This window comes from Protopterus annectens, chromosome 11.part0 (genome assembly GCF_019279795.1).
Source record: "Protopterus annectens isolate FY-2018-M chromosome 11.part0, PAN1.0, whole genome shotgun sequence".
Taxonomy (NCBI): Eukaryota; Metazoa; Chordata; order Ceratodontiformes; family Protopteridae; genus Protopterus; species Protopterus annectens.
This window is the reverse complement of record NC_056745.1, coordinates 1,188,500,582-1,188,520,751: the sequence shown is the minus strand read 5'-3', so window position 1 is coordinate 1,188,520,751 and position 20,170 is coordinate 1,188,500,582. Positions and strand designations below refer to the sequence as shown.

General features: G+C 41.4%; 2 protein-coding genes across 3 annotated transcripts in view; both read right to left on the bottom strand.

Moving 5' to 3' along the window:
- The window catches only part of PRKAR2B (protein kinase cAMP-dependent type II regulatory subunit beta), a 1,491,604-nt gene that overhangs the window by 40,125 nt on the left and 1,431,309 nt on the right, over positions 1-20,170 (bottom strand). Inside the window, exon 10 of the mRNA XM_044088539.1 lies at positions 6,307-6,445. Coding sequence (XP_043944474.1) covers positions 6,307-6,445 — 139 coding nt within the window. The remainder of the gene's footprint in view (positions 1-6,306; positions 6,446-20,170) is intronic.
- Positions 1-20,170, bottom strand: part of HBP1 (HMG-box transcription factor 1) — a 1,884,794-nt gene that overhangs the window by 1,595,365 nt on the left and 269,259 nt on the right. The gene's annotated exons all lie outside the window — the stretch shown is intronic.

Genomic DNA, 20,170 nt, shown 5'->3' with positions numbered 1-20,170 from the left:
GAAAATAAATATGCTGAGATACATTTTATATAGATTGCTTATTTGTTGCAGGTGAATACACACCATATCCTCATCATGACTTTAATCATTTGTGCATTAATTCATTTGCCAATAGCTGCTTTACCCAATTCTGAGTTACAGGGGTGCTAGAGATCTATCCTGGCACTTATTTGGTACGAGGAAAAAAATAATTATGCAGGGCACACAGACACAAAGACACACACACCTAGAGAAATGGGCGATATTGTAGTTGAGGGCCTCACCAGATGTGCAGTAGCAAGCCCCGCCCAAAACCCACCCCCCTGATATGTCATTCATGAATATGCATTCCCTTGAAATGTACAACCGAAGAAAAAGTGCACTTGACATTGTAATATGACAGTAAATATAACAGTAAACTGCTTACCAACATCTGTAATTGACAAGTTTTATTGCACTAATAATATATACTATACTCAGCAAAGAAACTAAACTGTCAAAACACATGTCATCAGGCTTTTTACCATGTAGCATTATAGTTCTCTTTGTCAGAGTCAGAATGGGATGGTTCACTATCCCAATTAATGTCCAAACGGACTCTTTTTTTTTTTTGGTGCAGTTGTCACAGCCGACTCTTCTTCAGTATCATTGGCAGGACCTTTTACTAAGAACAGCTTTCTTGGGCGATACTGTATTAACCGTTTCTATACATTTAATATTTTCATATCATGTATGCACGAGCAAATTAAATATGCAGACCGGGTTGTCACTCAATTTGTGACACACCCACTTCTGCACGAAACGAACTGGTGAGGCCCTCAACTACAATATCGCCCAGAAATGTACAGAATCACAAAAATTTACTTATGGCAAGTCTTTGGGATGTAGGAGAAAAGCACAACAGCTGGAAAATTCCCATATGGACACAGGACATACAAACTCTTTATGGAAAGAACACTCGCTGAAAACTGACTGGAGAACCAAGCAGTGCCAGCCAGTAATGGTAACTGCTGCACCAGTGCGTCACCCCCATGTTTTTTGTAAATCTACCACTATCTCCTATACACCTAAAATTACTATTAACAAACATTCAGTAATTTAAAGTAAGAAACGATATATATAGAATGTAGAGATGTGACAGAAGCTGAATCTATGAACAGACTGAGTTGAGATTATAACTGCACAGAAAAATATAAAAGAGTTATGCACTTACCATAACTTGGCATCTGTGTTATCCTATATCATTATTCTTCACAGTAGGGTCTTGGATTCAACATCAGATCCGAGACGGCAACTTTAGCTTAGACAGATCCAAGGCTCAAGCTCCTCCCTCTCTCATAATCCCCTGCTACCCTCTAACTCTCAGATCGAGTTTGCTAACATAGCCAGTATTATTAAGACCCAAAAGGTAGAAAGAAAAACAGTCCTGGACCCACAACACTCCAACTTCCTCAGATGATCTAACAAGGAAGGGGGATGGCGGAAGGGAAATGTGAGGAATAATGACATAGGATAACACAGATGCCAAGTTATGGTAAGTACATAACTCTTTATCTGATGTTAACCATGTCATTGTTCCTCACAGTAGGGTCAGAGTCCCCAGCTACAATTTACCCTGGGAGGCCTCAAGAAAGGACATGGCAAAGCAACGTGGAACCAAAGGAAGCCCTGTTCCTGGAAACTAAATCAAACTTGTAATGTGATATAAAGGTGTGATGATTAGACCAAGTGGCAGCAGCACAAATATTGTCAACTGAGAGTCTGGCTATGAAGGCTGAGGGAGTAGCCACAGACCGAGCAGAATGAGCTCTAATCTTTCCTGTAACCTCAAGATGCTTGTTGCAGTAGACTGTAGAGGTACAGCTGAAGATCCATTTAGAGACAGTCACTTTAGAAATGGAGAAGCCACATCTAAGCAGGGAAAAAGCCATATAGAGCTTGTCTGATTTAAGAAACTCCTTAGTCCGGTGCAGATAAAATCTCAAATGCCTGTGTACAAACAAAGTAAGCAGAATGTACTCTCCTTTAATGGAATAATTGGGAAAGAAAACTGGTAACTGAATACATTGGTTCAGATGGGATTCAGTGGAAACCATGGGCAAAAAAGGATGGATTCATTCTAGGAGACACTCTGTCTTTGTGAAAGACCACATACAGGGGAGCAATTGAAAGGGTTTGCAGCTCAAACATCCTCCTAGCCAAAGTTATGGCTACTAGGAAGGCCATCTTCCATGACAAAAAATTGAAATTGCATGAACTAGCAGGCTCAAATGGGCTGAGAGTCAGAGATTGCAGCACGAAGGTTATATCCCAAGGAGGTGAGGGATCCTTGATAGGCTGTCTTAGAAGGAAAACACCTTTCATGAAGGCTTTACAGAGTCTGGAAGAGAACATAGTTTTGCTATTCTCATGAAAATTGGAAATGCCAACCAACTGAAGCTTAACAGTAGAAAAACTTGCCCCTTCCTGAAAGAGTGAGGACAAGAACAAGATAATATCTGCACAGAAGCAGAAAATAGGTCCAGATTCCTGCTCTTAGCCCAGATAGAAAACTTTTTCCATTTGCTATTATAAACCTTTCTGGTGGAAGGTTTTTGGGAAGCTAGGATAATATTCTTGATGGGGGAAGCTAGCCTAGACTGTTTCAAAATCACTGTAATTGGAGAAGCCATGCAGTTAGACAAAGGGTCCGTAGATTGGGAAGAGGGAGCCTCGAAGGATGAGAGATCAGATCCTGAAGGGGATACAGTATCCAAGGGGGATACTTCAGGTGAGACCTTAGGAAGGGAAACCACATCTGACAAGGCCAGTAAGGGGCAATGAAGATAAGGGATGTCCTCAGACATTGTGCTTTCTCCAAAAGTTTGGGGATAAGAGAGATAGGAGGGTAAGTGTAGAGGAGACCTGGAGGCCAGCTGTGGACTAGAGCATCCCTTGGTGACTCCCCGGGTGGGGGGATCAGGGCAAAGTACATGCAGCATTTATTGTTGGTTGGGGAGGCAAAGAGGTCTCAGCACGGTTGACCTCAATGATCAAAAATCTGCTTTACCACCGTCGGATTGAGGGACCACTCATGAGAACTCAATATGGTTCTGCTGACTTTGTTGGCCAACATGTTGGAGTCCCCGGTATATGTGTTGCAAGAAGAAAGCGCCCGGAGGACATCGCCCATTCCCACACTCTCATGGTCTGTCTGCACAGTGGGTAAGATCATGGCACCCCACTCAACTAGGGAAGTGTCCATGGTCATCGTGGCCTTAGGCAGAAGAGTGAAAAGGGCCTGCCTAAACTGAGATCCTGAGACTAAAGCCACTAAAGAAGGTGCCATCTGCACACTGGCATAAATTTTATGGACATGGACATAGGTTGAGACAGAATGGACCACTGAACCGCCAGGGTTCACTGTAAAACCTGCATATGGTCCCTTATTCGTGGGACTGGAAGTGGGCTCTGGAAGAGGAATCATCAAGAGCGTCCTGGAAGGAAAACTGTGACTCTGGAACCACATCTTCTTAGCTCTTCATTGGGTCTTGGAAAATGACCTCTGAGGAGTAGAAAACTTGATCCCAACTGTGTACAAGGTCTTTCCTTCCTGCTCACTATGGGTTAAAGTGCCTTTTACAGAAGGTCCAAAGAGGGTGAACCCATCAAAGGGAGCTTTGGAAAAAGACACCTTGAAGGCCTCTGCAAACCCGCATTGTCGTAATCAAGCATGCCGCCTTATAGCTATGCTGGTACCAGCCGCTCGAGAGATAGCTTCCGCTGCATTGGAAATTAACCTCTTCAAGGAATTAGTGAGGGACGTCAGAGTAGAAAGTTTGGGGGACACCTTCTTGAGGTCCTCCTCTGGCAACAACTCTACAAGGGAAGTGGAGAGTTCTTTGACTAAGTCCCTTTGAAGTTGGGTGAAATGTGCCAATTAATTAATTGCCCTTAGTCCAAAGGTAGTTGAGGCAAACACATGATTCCTATGCTGGTCAATTGCCGAGACTCCCTGTTTGGGGGATGGACCATGGAGATCTGTTCCACCACCTCCTTTTTGGTGGCAGCGACAACCATGATGGCATCGACCAGGACGCCTTTGCTCCAGAAAGGATGGTCCACGGGAGGACTAAGGAATTTGTCGGCTCACTTAGGTACTTGTTCCACAGTGCTGGGTTCTTCCAAGGCCTGCGGGCGATCAGATCCACCAAACTGTCAGTAGTGGGGGACACCCAGGAAGTAGACAGGCCTGTCCCAAAGGCCTTCAGGAACATGGACTCCTCTGAAGATGGGGGTTGGGGAGACCATCTCCCCTTTTTCCTAAGGATCTCTAGGATGTCACCAAAGGAGATATCATCGGGCAGAGATCTGAGGGACCTGTCTCCTTCATCAAGGTCTGTGTCTTCTGAGATGGACTCCATGGGTGAGTCCAAGTACCTACTCTTGCACTTTCTCTTATGAGGTGCCACCATCTGTGGCGCGCTCCGGGGAGGACTCAGTAGATGTAGGGACCCCAGGAGGGGAAGAAACCCCCTGAAGGGTAGTATGGGAGGGCTGACCCTAGACAGGATGGGAGGCCACATCACCCAAGGTAGAGTAGGGTAGGGGTGGACCCGGAGGAGCGGAAGATGTCGCTCCAGCCCTGGAGAAGGTCCTCTCTTCCACCCTGAAGGCCGACAGGCTGGAAGAGATCCTGTCCCCATTCCCAGAGGGTGAGGCCACCCGGGAAGGAAGAAAAGGCCCCGACACAGGACCTCGACCCCTGGACTATTAAGGGCTGAGGCCTCCAGAGGCAGAGATTTGTCTGAAAGGCCAGGATCAGACCCTGTCCCTATGGAGCTGGCACCGACCGCTCCAGCCTGGGGTCCACTCTGGTCCTAGGCCAGGGGAACAGAGCAAGCAGGGACCCTGATGGAGTTGAGAAACAGGGAATACTTGGCATTGTCAGGATCTGACCACAGTTATCCGAGTTCCAAGATTCCAAAACTCTTGGAGTTGGAAGAGGAGAATGATGACCTTGGATTGAAGAGGCTCCCCTAGCCCGGGGATGCCAGAAGCCTCAGCTCTAAATATGCTTTGAGGACGCTCCTCATCTTCCTGTCCATATCCGAGGGTAACAAGCTTCGAGATGATCTGAAGGAAATGGATGAGTAGATAGACTTGGCTGGGGATCCAATCTTGGACTCTAAGGATCTGTGTCTATGCTCTGGAGTTCAGCTCCGCTGTCTAGGAGCTGATGGAAACAAATGCCTAGAGGAGCCAGGCAAAGCTGAATCCTCTATAAGTATAGGAGGACCCGACAAGCCTGTTGGATCTGAAGGCCAAGAGGTAGAAGCAATCATATCCGACAAACTGGTTGGATCCGAGGCTGGTCTGGCCTTGACTGGATCTGAGGGCATCCGATCCAAGGAGGCCCTGGATCTGGTGGAAGAGTCCAAAGATCTGGGATCTAAAGATCATGGATCCGCAACAGCCTGGGCTGGAGTCGGGTCTGGAGAACTAGGATCCGACAGCCTAGGTTTTTGTGAAGCCACTGAAGGCATGAAAGGGGCCTTCTGCTTGATATCAGAAGAGGAAGCCTTGGGAGGGGGAACATAAGGACTCCCCCTGAACCATACCTTTAAGAAGTAACTTATTATTGTGCTCTGCTAAGGTCCTAGGATTGAATGCGACACAGATGTCACATTCAAACTCCAGGTGAGGAGTCCCTAAACAATACAAGCACTGCTCGTGTGGGTCAGAATTGGGCATCTTCCGGCCGCACGAGAAGCACTTCTTAAACCCAGAGGGTTTCCAAGATATAACAGAGAGACTAACAACGCCAAAGTATGAAAATACTACCCTAAGAAAGACTAAAACAGTCTAAAGTGAAAAAAGGCACCGAATGCCTAGCAAATGCCTAGCTTACAACAGGGGAACTACCCTGCCAAAAATCTAGGCTGTCTAAGGGAGGGGAGGTAAAGAAAAGAGATCTAACACTAAGGTTTAAATCTAAAGTTAAACTAAGTTTAAACTAATCTAAAGTAAGCTGAAAAAAACAGGAACAGAAAGCATTTATCTGCGGGAGAGCAAAGGATCACATCCATAGCAGAATGCAGCAAATGAGATCTGAGGGTTAGAGGGCAGCATGGGATTATGGGAGAGGAAGGAGCTTGAGCCTTGGAACTGTCTAGTTGCCGACACGGATCCAATGTCGGATCCAAGACCCTACTGTAAGGAATGATGACATTGATAACATCAGATCAAAAACTGTTATAAAAAGACATTTAGGAATTCATTCAAAATGCATTCATAGTTCCTCTTTTCTTAATATTGTAGCAAAATAGAAAAAAAAATGTAGAGTACCTAAACATTTGACATGTCCAACAGCATATGCTGAAGCTGCACGTGGCTTATTTGTAACCAAGGCAAGTTCTCCAAAGTACTGTCCTCTGGAACATCGAGCAATTTCCACAGCACCATTAACCTCCATGTCTTGTTTTGACTGCAACAAAAAGAAGAAGAAAAAAAGTATATTTACTGACTATTTGAGATGGAATAAAAGGGTATTACATGCAAATTTAGCAGCACTGATCTGAAACCTGGGTGAATGGAGAATGATTAGCTCCAGGCTTTTTGGAAAAATGTCGTATTGCAGGCATCCAAATGAAATGCAAATTGCCCAATATTATATATATATATATATATATATATATATATATATATATATATATATATATATATATATATATATATATATATATATATATATATTGTTCAACATATATATATATATATATATATATATATATATATATATATATATATATATAGTTCAACATATATATATATATATATATATATATATATATATAAGCCGCGGAGGTGCAGTGGTAGTGTTGTCGCCTCACAGCAAGAGATTCTCCCGTTTGATTCTCGGCTGGAGCGCCTTCTGTGTGGAGTCTGCATGTCCTCTCTGCGGTCGAGTGGCTTTCGAAAGACATGCGTGAATGGGCATGCCTTCGTTGAAGGTTGGGCATTGGGCTGGCACCTCGGCACCATAAAAAAATCGGCTGCCAATCATTAGCAGACCAGAGTTCCGCTGTGGCGACCGCTAACCAGGAAAAGCCCACAGAAAAACAACATATATATGTATATGGATCTAGGACTGTTCACTGAAAACCTGTTTCCATGAAACGGAAACGGGTGAACTTACTTTCACGATAGTGCTTTTTCACCAAAAATGCACTTTCGCGAAAGAGAGAGGAAAAATAAAATGACAAAATTAAAAAAAAAAAAACCCAACAGTAATCACGTTTATGCAGGGAGGCAAGCCCCCTTGCACCCCCATTAGTGGGGGGCTGTGCCTCCACACACCCCTATTTTTATATTCTCACTGTGAAGTCGCACTACAGTGGGGAAAAGGGAATATTTCCTCACCCCACTGTGCCACGATCTCAGCAACAGCCCTTTGTCATTTTTTTTGTTTTTTTATTTCTCTTTCGCGAAAGTGCATTTTCAGTGAAAAAGCACTGACGACTGGCATAATGGCAATGTCAAAATGTTGAAAATGCCAATATCGACATGCTAATTTGCATGTGCCAAGACACCACAATCCGGCACATGCAGTCTTTCAAAACATTTAAATAAAACTTTGTTTTTTGCAGGATGGGGGGGATGGACCCATCACCCCCCCATGCTAATTATATACAAACTCTGAGATCACATAAATATGAGGTAAGAGCAAACTTCCCAACCCCTAGATTTGTGTGATCCCATATATAGAAGCGTAGCCAGCTCAACCAGTGCCCTGCACTGATACCATGAACTAGCCACCCCCAAGCTATTCAAATGGAGAGAAAAAAGAAGAAAATGGCCATTCCAGGTGGAGAGAGGCACAGCATGCCACCCCCCCCCCCCCAAGCCATTCAGGTCTCGTTTGTGTGCCCTGCCCTCAACTCTCCTTCCTTACATCTAAGTGAGTGAAAAAAATCTTTTAAACTGTAGAAAACAGCCTTGCTACAAATGTAGCAAACAGTTGCTACAGCTTATACACTACCTGCATGGAGTCCTACAGTGCTCAGGTTTGAGTTAAAAAAAATCATTTCTTCTTTTAAACTGCAGCAAACTGCTTGCTACAAATGTAACAGTTACTCCAGTTTATACCCTGCCTGACTGGAAGGCTCTCAGGTTTCAGTTAAAAAAATATTTTTTTTCTTTTAATCTCTAGTAAATTGCTTGCTACAAATGTGGCAATGACCTCTTTGATTATTCTCTGTACTGCACCTGCAATGTTCATTGTATACATTAATTTGTGTATATGTGATTTTGTTTGTTTCCTCGGAGCTTATCTCTCTGGGCCTCTATTGAAAATGGACATATATCTGGTTAGACTAGCCCAGTCAACAAATGTAAAACAAATAAATAAATAAATAAAACATACTTGATAATACCATCAAAAATAATAAACTCAAGAAAATGAACTGGGATAGAAGAGCGTACACAGAGGAGGTACTGCCTAATCTCTTCTTGGGTTCAAAGCAATTTCCTACAATCATGTTCATTCTTTTCTTACGTAAAGTGGAACTAAAGAAGCTATTTTATTAGAAATGACCACTATCACACCCGGAATCAGCTGTTCATTTTTTATTTGTGCCATCTTAAAGGGCTATTCAGTATGTGAAGGATGACAACAGCGTATGTAATCAAAAAATGAGTAATTTGTTAAATGATGTTGATTTTTTAAAAAATGTATTTGTGAGGAAATAAGTGTAAGAATGCATTCTTTTCTTCTATAAATACTTTTCAGTGATGATTTCTATATGTCGAAAATTCAAGTTATTTTTTTTAATAAGAAGCATCTTTATTAAATTATCAGTTATGACATAGGCAATCATACATTTATATAAATGAAAACAAGCCATATTGACACAGTTCAAGTATTTTACATCACAGACCATACTGACACAATCTTAGTTGTAGATATTATACATCACTTACAATCTAAAAGTTACATTATTCAATTAGAGAAAGTTAACCTGTCATTTATGGATTTATGAAAGTATGTTTTTACAGTTCTGATGTTCTTGCTGACTTAGTGATGTTCATGGTTTTCCTGTTACATACAGCGTGGATAAAAGGAGAAGGAAGTAACAAGGAATGACTGGAAGATTTAAGAGTTTTCCTGATATAACTACTGTATGAGGAAATGACACTTTAGAAACTAAGGAAATGATATGGCAGATTAAATTAGCTTATCAATATGTAGATTTAGGCCCATTTTAGTGGAAGCTGAACAATCTGACATTAGTGATGTTCTCAGTACACAGGATGACTTGTCTAAACAAGACTATGTTCATGGTTTTCCTGTTACATACAGAGTGGATAAAAGGAGAACAAAGTAACAAGGAATGATTGGCAGCTTTTAAGAGTTTTCCTGATATTACTAAAAAAAATTGCATAGTGGTAACATTTTTCTTAATAAGAAGATAGATATTCTGAGATGCTCTGGTGGCATAGAGGGATAAAGACCTGACAATGGCCCAATCAATTAGCAGTTCAGGACACTGACAGCCAGGGAGGGATAGGTGTGCCTGTCCTGGGTAGGAAGGTGTTTGTTAATGATGCTCCCTAAAGGGAGGTATGGTCAAAAGATTGGAATTGCACTCGGACGTAGTCAATGAGCTCAGGAGGCAGGGAAGGGAGTGGGTAGGGATGTAAAGAAAAAAAACCTGGATGGATGCCCCAGATCACACTTAGGAATCACAACTGGCCCTAGTAATACTGGAGTAAGTAAGGGGCTAGACTCGGCATGGACATGGGGCACTGGGGAGCTGGGCAGTTAGTATGATGCTAAGGGAAGCAAAAAAAAAAAAAAGGGAGTATTCTAAGAGCATTACTGGAAGGTCCTCATTGTAGTTGTACATCCACAAAAATTACCACAAAAAAAGAACACGGTACATTTTGGACAGCGCAGTGGTGCAGTGATAGCATTGCCACCTTACAGCAAGAGGTTCTCCAGTTCGATTCTCAGCTGGGATGCCTTCTGTACGGAGTCTGCATGTCCTCCCTGCATTCGTGTGGGTTTCCTCCAGGTGCTCCAGTTTCTTCCCACATTAGAAAGACGTGCATCTGGAGCATTTCTCCCTGGGGATCCAATGAAAAATGGCTTCATTTCAAGTCAGACTTTCCCAGTTAACAAATGTTAAATAAATTACACATCCTTGTGGTGGCTGCAGTTCTGAGCTAGAATTGCCACAAAAATAATACTTCTGGTGATTGCAAATGGTATAAATTTATAAATAGTGGTCTAGTTTTGCTATCAGGACAGGCATGCCTCAGTACTGGTACAAAAGTGTGATACAAGTGTAATAGTTAAATGGCAATGTATCCTGCCAAAAATACTTCATGCTCAGCCTTTTATTTTGTTAAGACCAAGACAAGACTAGCAAAACATGTTTCTTCCATTAATACCAAAAAATAGTAACAGTGCTTTATATAGGCATTCACATGTTTGTGGGGCTTTCATTAAATGCATTTATTTATTGTAATAAGTACTGTATAAGGGAATGACAACACTTTAGAAACTAAGGAAATGATTTGGCAGATTAAATTGCTGTGTCTCCAAATAGACTTAATAAACATTTGAATATTGAGTATCTTGATGCCTCATTGAGTAATGTTTCTGAATGAGTTATGCTAGTGTATATATATATATATATATATATATATATATATATATATATATATATATATATATATATACATACATACATACATACACACGTGTGTATGTCTGTCTATAGGAGTGGTTACTTTAGTCAAAATTTCCAAATGCTGACAACTGTTTTGGTCAACACACTTTGGTCAACAAAGCAGATGACTGACAGGTGTGCAAGACTGACAGTTTCTGGGGTTGGGGAATATGTACCTTCCCTAGGGATTGCATGATCTTGGAGTTAGTACACACACACACACACACATATATATATATGTATATAGATATATATATATATATATATATATATATATATATATATATAGATAGATATACAAAATTTAGCAGATTTTATGAAAATTTGTATAAAGCAGAGAAGTGAGGAAATCAAGCAAAGACACAAATGGAAATACTTAAATATACCAAGGTTAGAGGTAGATAAGGCTCAAAATTTAACAGTTATGATATGAGAAGATGTGATAAAAATGGTGATGTATAATCAATCTTCAGGAAAGTCTACAAGAATATATGATATTCTGGTGAAAGTTTAGAAACTAAGTGGGAAGAAAGTGATACAGATCTGGAAGGGTTTTGTTTAACAGTATTTTAAAAGGAAGGGAAGCACCAACATCCTGGAAAAAAAAGCTGTGGACTCTGTAATATCTAAAGATGGTAAAGATCCATCAGATCCAGCTTCATACAGGCCCATTTCAATTTAAAAAACAAAGTTATATGCTCATCATAAAGTTCCATCTGTGTTGTCCATTTTCATTTTTCCTCAACTGTTGGGTTTGGATCCGATCCTCGGATCCATCTTGGCCATTACTAAAGCTCATGGTAAGATAACCAAAAAAGCTTTCAAGCTTCTCCATTACCCATGATGCACCAACCTCTAGCGTACCCCAGATCTTGTTTGCTGATTTTACCCAAAATGGTAACTACCATTATGTATAAATATCTTTATATAGTTAAATAAAAAATGTATATGTCCTACAGAGGAAACTATATCCGGAGCTCAATTATAAATGGCAGTGGTGTCCTGATAATATCTCGTTCTTCTAGAAGTTATCTGATGTTGTCAATTTTAATGTTATCCTCAACTGCTGGGACAGAGTCCCCAGCTATCTAAAAACCCCGGGTGTACTCTAAGGAAGGATATTCCTGAGCACAGTTGAGCCAAAAGATGCTCTGCCCCTCGAGATCAGATACAGTTTGTAATCAGTGATAAAAGTATGAGGATTTGCCCAGGTTGCAGCTGCACATATGTCATCCATGGAAGCTCTAGATAGTAAGACCAAAGAAGTTGCCATGGACCTAGTTGAATGGGCTCTTAAAGGTTTGGTAAAGACAGACCTAGTTTGTTATAGATAAAAGAAGTACAATCCATCAACCATCTGGCTAGAGTTACTTTTGCCACTGGCTTTCCCAATTTCACATCAGCAAAAGAAACAAACAACTGGTCTGTCTTTCTGATTTCTTTTATCCTATGTAAATAAAAACATAATTGTCTGTGAATATCCAATAAATGCAATATACATTCAACTTTGTTTGTAAATTTAGGAAAGAATACTGGCAAATTAATGGACTGATTGATAATGGATTCTGACACGATCTTGGGGAGGAAAGTCACATTGGTTCGCAATGTAACTCTACCCTTACGAAAAATCAAGTATGAAGGTTTCAATGACAAGTCCTGAATCTCTGAAACTCTTAGGGCAAAGCAGCTGCTGCATTTGTTGTTTAAGTGAAAAACAAGAAGATCGCAGCAAGGCTGGCTCCATTGGCAGAAAATCATTTCTGCCACTTTCCTCTTGAAAGACCACTTGTAAGGTAGAAGAATGGACCTGCTCAATTTGTCTACTATCAAACTGGTTTTCCCCAGAATGTGCATTGCTATGAGAAAGCAGTTGGATGAGATCACCCATTGCCACACTCTGAGTGCTTCTCGACACAAGGGGTATGATCTGGTCCTGCCTTGTTTTTAGATGTACCAAACTACTGACATATTGCTCATTTAAACAGCAATTGTCAATAAAGGGAGAGTATCCTGGAAGGGTTTGCAATGTGAAAAGCACTACTCTCATCACTAGGACACTGATATGCAAGTTGGCCTCTTCGGGGGGACCAAGTGCCTTGGACTGTTCTCTACAGAAAGTGACCCCCCTCCCCCACCCCCCAATCTGGAAAGCATCTGTGGTCACTATGGCTGTCAGCTGAGGTAGAATGAAAGAATAGCCTTGTAGAACTTGCTCTGAATGAATCCACCACCAGATGTATCTCTTGTGTGCCTGAGTGACCCTTATTTGTGTTGACATGCACTGGTAAAGAATAGACCATTGTGTTGTTAGCATCCATTGAAGAATTCTTATGTGATACCTTGCTAGAGAAACTAAAATTATGGCAGCTGACATTGGCCCTAAGGCCTGAAGGATCAACAGGGCTGAAACACTGGTACTGCGTTGACTTGGACTTATAGTCTGCACTCTTGAGAGAGGAAGAGAAGCTGTCATAGATGTCATGCTGAAAACTGCTCCTATGAATTCCAAAATTTGAGTTGGTCATAGATGGGACCTGTTATGACACATGGTTATCCCCAGATGAGAACAAATCAGAAGTACCTGATCTATCACTCTTGTTAGTAGATGCCTGGCCAGGGCAGTAATGAGCCAGTCATCTAGATATGGAAGGACCATACGGAATCCCTGCACTCTCAGGTGAGCTGCCACTACTGCCATACATTTGGTAAACAACTTGGGGGCTATGGTGAGGCCAAAGGGCAGTGCTCTGAACTGGTAGTGACTGGCTCCCAGCCAGAAGCATAAGTACCTTCTGGATTGTCTGTTCATCTTTATGTGATAGTATACATCCTGAAACTCTATCATGCACATCCAGTTGCACTTGCCCAAGAAGGGTAGAATGGGTTGAACCATGACCATCCGAAACTTTGTATGTTGAATTGACTTGTTCAAGTCACTGAGATCTAAAATTAGTCTCTAGTCCCCTGTTTTCTTTGGCACTAAAAAGAATCTTGAGTAAGTTCCTGATTCTATCTGGTTTGGCAGGACCTCTTGTTAGACTCTTTTTTTCTAGCATCTTTTGTATCTGCAGTGCTTCTTCTTTCCTCTGACTGGGTGGACCACTGGGAATTTTGCATACGCTTGGAGAAGGAAGGGAAAAGGGCATTATATAAGCTCTGGAAATAATTCTCTGCACACAAATATCTTTTGTTATGTCCAGTTAGGCTCTCTGGTGCAGAGATAGTCGACCCCCCAACTACCTCCAGTGGGGGGAAAATCGGGCCTCCTTTCAGGAGTGCTAGTAGGGTCTGTCAGAGAAAGAATCTCTAGACCCCTAGTTTTGTGGGCCTCCTCTGCCATGGGGACATCATTGTCCATTAGAGTTCCCCCCTCTGCCTCTAGGGGAACTTTCTCCATGTGTGCCCTGGAAAAGACCCTGGGACTTCTTGAACCACACCTTCTGACCACCTTGTTGATTCCTAGAAAAGGATCTTCGCAGGGTCGAAAAACGTACACACCCTGCAGAGAGTGTCTTTCCATCTTTCACACACCTGGATAATGTGTCCTTCACTTTGGGGCCAAACAAAGAACTGCTGTAAAAGGGAGCACTGACAAACAAGGACTTTAAGGGTTCTGCAAAATCACATAAACGCATCCAGGCATGCTTCCTAATGGATATGCCTTAACCCGCTAACCTTGAGGTGCCTTCGGTTGCATGTGAAATAAGCCTCACGGATGAATTCAAGATGGATTGGAGGGTAGTCAACTGAGAGGCCACAGACAATTGCACCTCAACAGAAATGGTCCCTGTAATGGATTCTGAAAGTTTTTTGATCAAGTCCCTTTACAATCTAGTAAAATGTGCCAAATAGTGCAGCGATCTAAGAGCAAAAGTCAGTGAAGCATAGACCCACTTCCCAAACCTGTCCATTGCCCTAGACTTCCTGTTAGGGGAATGAACACAGGAACTTTGTTCAGCAAGTTCCTTCTTTGTGGCTGTCGTCATGACCATGGCATCCATGGGCACTCCCTTACCTCAAAATTCCTTTCCCACAGGTGGAGCCAGAATCCTGTCTGACCTCTTAGTATTGGCTTAACTGAGTTAGGCTCCTTCCACACCCACCGAGAGACCAAATCAATGAGCTTGTTGGAGGGTGGAATAACCCATGAGGTAGTTGGGCCAGCTGCAAAGGCGCCCAGAAATACTGACTTCTCCAGTGAAAGGTTGCTGGGGGCCCAACCACCTCTCTGTTTAAGTATCTGAAATGACATTTTGAGGTGATCGTGGGGACGCTTCACCCTCCTCAAAATCAGTATCCTCAGTGACTGACTCTTGTGTGCCTCCTTTTACACTGGCTCTTCCTAGGGACTTCTTTGGTGGGGTGCTTTGTGGAGGTGTCAGAAGTGACTATGAAACCCTGCTGGGTAGTCTGGAGGTCTCGAGCTGGCTGTTCCCTGTGGCATTGAATGATAAGGCTCCAAGCACAGAGACATCTGGGAGCTAGATTGAAGATCTGATGGGATTGGGTCCATCAATCCTATCGGAGAAGAAAACACCGTCTTCACATCCTCGAAGGCAGACCGCCCTGGAGAAGGAGAAGACTTTGGCACCGAGAAGGCAGGTTTCTGGGCTGTTGTCCCCTCCTGCTGGGAAAACAATCTCTCCCAGGAGGAAGTCGGAGCTGAGCTGTCCAATGCTGAAGTATCAAGGTGCAGAGATGGCTCCAAGACCTTCGCAGTTGATCCCAGCACCTTGGATCAGACAAGGAAGCTTGTCTCCTCCTGCTGGGAAAACAATCTCTCCCAGGAGGAAGTCAGAGCTGAGCTGTCCAATGCTGAAGTATCAAGGTGCAGAGATGGCTCCAAGACCTTCGCAGTTGATCCTAGCACCTTGGATCAGACAAGGAAGCTTTGGCTCTGAGAGTCCTTCAGATCTGAAGATGTCAGAGCTGGGGCAATCAGAGTTAGCTTTGGATCTGAAAATAGGGTAGATGGACCCGGAAGACTCAGATCCAAGGTCTGTGAATCAACCAAAGGAATCAGAGAAGGAGTCTGAGGTGGTGATGTGGTTGAAGGATGGGGCCTCTAGACCCAAAGTAGCAGGAGCTGGTAACATACCTTTCTGGATCTGTAACAAGAGAAACTTTTTCATCATGTTTCTTGGTCCTCCACTGAAAATTGGCTCTGCCCAGTTGGACTTTCCTGGTAAACAAATGTAAAATAAATAAAATCTAAATCATCCTATCCACATCTTCCTCAGTCAAACTCTTGAATAAATTAGATGAGGCCAGGGAAGGAGACTTTGAATGATGCCTTTCCATAAAAAAGGAAGGGCCCCTGGAAGGCACTGGATCAACAGATGGAGAATATTGGGTCCTTGGCAAAATAATAGGACACAGAACATTCGGATCTGAAAGTTTCTTGGTCACATCTGATGATCTAGGATCCATTAACCTCTTTTTCTTCGGATCTGAGGGGGAAGAGGTTTGAGACCTCCTAGAATCTGATTTAGACCTCCACCTGGAAGGCACTGAAGATGAAGTCGAGGAAGTGGATGGAATCGGAGACTTCGACTCCTAAAACTTTAATTTGGGGGATTGAGCCCCACTGATAGCTTCACAGAAAGATGATGGCAGCAAGCCTTTCAGAATCAACTTATTCTTCCTGTCTACACGTGCTCTGGGGTTAAAATTATGATAAATAAAACTATCCTCCTGCAGGTTCTGTGGACCTAGACAATAAAAACAGAGTGTATGTGCATCTGCGATGGGCAACTTGTGCCCAGACTTTAAATATATATTTTTTTAAAGATAGAAGGACCCTTCTGAGCCATACTAGAGTAAACAACAAAGTACAATATAAGAACAAAATATTTTTTTTTTTCTGGAAAGAGGAAATCAAAAAAATATTGCCAACAATAGTAATTAAGGATACACAAGCATGTAAAAACAGCAGAAGTAAAACAAACTATGAACAATGGTAATAAAGCAATACACTAATGTACGAGAGAAAAGGATAACAATTAAAACAGAAATACACTAGAAATATAAAGTTTTTTTTTTAGAAATAATTCACTTATATGCTTAAAATACAATTGAAACTTGAGAGCTATGGCTGACCACGTCTTTACAGGAAAAGCAGCAAGCCAGATCTAGGGTATGTTAGTGGTTGGTGTATCACGGGTAAGGAAGAAGCTCAATAACTTTTTTGGTTACCATGAGCTTTAGTAACGGCTGAGTTGGATCAGATCCGAACCCAACAGTTGAGGAAAGAATGAAAATTGACAACATCAGATCCATGATTATAAAGCTTTTATATCTATAATGGCTAAAAGAATGGCAAAGGTGTTGTCAAAATTGATAGATATAGATCAGTGTGGTTTTGTGGAGGAGAGGCAAATGTTTCACAATGTTAATAGAGCAAAGATGATCTACAGGGAAGCAAAAGGTACAAAAATACTGCGGTTGTTGGTGGGTCTTGCAGAAAAAGCATTCGACAGAGCAAGCTAGGATTTTATTATTAGGGTAATGGAAGCAGTTGCATTTCCTGACACAATAACAAGGTTAATGAGGAGGATACATGAGGGATTGGAGGCAAAAATCAAAGTGGGAGGGTTCCTCTTTGATAAGTTGTGTCTAAACAGCAGAATCAGGCAACAGTATTTTCCTTCCCCTTTGATGTTTGTATTTTATTTAGAACCATTGGCAAAGAAAATAAGGGACTCAGAAATTCGAACTGACTTTATTTTCAGATGATATTATTTTGTACCTGATAAAACCAGATAGGGACATCTCAGTGCTGTGCTGCATTCTGAGACAGTTCCAGGTTTTTTTGGGATATAAAGTTAATTACGATAAAACAAAGGCAATAGCTGTAAAATATGCACTCACACACAAATTGGTTCTGCAGTACCCATATTTATAAGGACATGACAAAATAAGTATTCAGGAGTATTGGTTAAAAGGGATGATGTTATGGCAAGTAAAGGATATGTGAAAAGACACTAAAAATATAATACAAAAATTGAGAAACTGGAAGCTCTTGCCTATGGGTATGGATAGCAAGATGCAAGCAGTACAAAATATTTTTTCAGTCCCTTTAATTTTATACATAGGCAAGGCATATTTATATCAACCACAGGAAAAGTTGTGGACAGTAATTAATGAAGAGTTGAATGATTTTCTTTGGGATGGGAAGAGGGCAACAGTCAAGTGTGATAAGTTGATCATTCCAAACGAACAAGTTGGTTTGGGATTACCTGATTTGAAGGGATATTTCAGAGCTACAAAGTTAAGGTTACTATATACAGCACAAGCAGAAGGTTATAATTCAAAGTGGAAGGGGATGATGATGAAAGAGGGAGGAAGCTCAAAAAACAAGGACAGACTGGAATTTTGGATGTGGATCCTTAAGGAGAATAACAATAACCATACAGAATATTACGTTCATAAAGTAGCAGAAAGTATTCTAAGAATTAAGCCAAAACGGGGATGGAGAAAGGAGATTCTGCCGATAGGGATGACTGCAATTCTGGATCCAAAGAATAGGCAAGGGAGGTTTGGAATTTACTAGAGAAAACTGGTAAAGGAACCAAGGTATTGGGAGAAAATAATTAGAGAGAGAAAGGTAAGAAAATGGGAAGAGGCCAAAAATTAATTTGGAATGCAGGCTAGAGATTGCCTTCCCTATCAAGGATTGATATGAGAGTAGAAGCAGACAGAAAGAAATTGGGGGTCTTAAGTGAAAGATCAGCACAGGTATAGATTTTAGTAGAATCTAGAAACGAAACTGATGTTAAAAAGGGATAATTAGTACGGCATATAAAATATTGCATGATAACTATAGGAATCAATTAGAGGAGGTTAGAAAGGATTGGGAAGAGAGATTAGATAATAAGCAATTCACAAAGAAACAATGGGGGATACATGTATGGCTCCCAAATATGCAACAAAGTCTAGAAGATTTAGGATCTTTGCTTGGAATTATTTGCATAAGTATTTGTATACTCCAAGCAGACTCCAAAGAATTTTTTTCCTTTGGTAGATTGATATGTTGGAGGTGTGATGGGGAAAAAAGGGGTAATTGGGAACATATTTTCTGGGAATTAAATTAGTTGATAGATTTAAAAAATTCCCTGCAGACTACTCTATCAGAAATACTGGGTGAGTAAATTGGTGTAACTAAGGAAATTATTTTTTGAGCTGTGATAGAGAACTGGAATTTCTTAGATACAGTAAGGCCTTGCTGAGTTTAATTCTGGTGGCTGCCAATAAAGCAGTTACAAGAAAATGGGAATCAATGTCCAAACCAACTGTACTAGAAGTAGCAAATATAGTAACAGTGATAAAACAACTGGAAGAGGGATCTTTAGAAAAGGGTAGGAGCAAATTACACAGAAAAAATGGGGAGTGGGGGAATAATACATGCAGAATGTTTTGGTGGAGGAATGAGTTTTAAGGGAAAGCAGGAATTTAATGAGCTTTGTAATGTTTGTCAGTGACTGTATAGGTTATAACTGACGTATAACGTTTGCAACTAAAAATATGTCAATATGTTTTTTTTTCATTTATATAAATGTATGATTGCTTACATCATAATTGATAATTTAATAAAGGTGTTTCTTGTTTTAAAAAAGAAACAGCTGTCTCTGTGATGTTGGTTCTCAGATGCTGGATTCTCCATTAGCAAGAATTTCCCTGGCTGTGTGAATATGCAGTCTGCTTTTTTAAGCATCAGAGCATCCATATTCAAGTTCATTAAATCAGCATTCACTAAATCCCATTGTGTTTCACCCTGCATTTTGCACGTTTCCTTAAAGTGTTTTTTTTTTGCAGTTTTTTTTCCCCTTCACTGCTTGTTGTCCATTTGGCCATCCCTCTGTTAAGTGGCCCATTTGTTCCCAATCACTAAGATGACAGCTATCTGATAGCTGTCATTACTGAGGCAGTCATTAAGCGTGTTTCCTGTATTCTATTTCTAACTTAACACCTGCGCACATATGCACTGATGTCCAAGGGGTTGACATGCAATGGGTTTTGTTATGCTAGCCAATACCAATCTTACCTGAGACCTCAATCTCCAGATTCAAAGACAGCAAGAAAACAGCTGAGGAACCACTGCAGGACAGCATGGCATCTGTGGAACTAGAATGCAATAGCTGAAAGCCTGACACAGACATGGTGGGTATTCTTTTGCCAGGCAGGGGATGTGCATCTGGCAACTCTGAAACATAACTGGCATCTGTTACTGAAAGCATCTAGAACTAGCAATAATGACGAAAAGGGGACCTACAGGTATTGAGGGGGTCCACTGTCTTCCAGTAGACTAACAGCAAATGGGTAGGAATCCTTTTAAGTGCTACCAAAATATTATGACCTCACTGAGCTAGAATACTGGTAACTGAGATGGAGCCACAAACAGTGTTTCTGGCATGAGCTCTACTGGAGGTGTAAATGGAAAGCAAGCCTTGGTAGCAAAGAATACCAGTTGGTAGTTC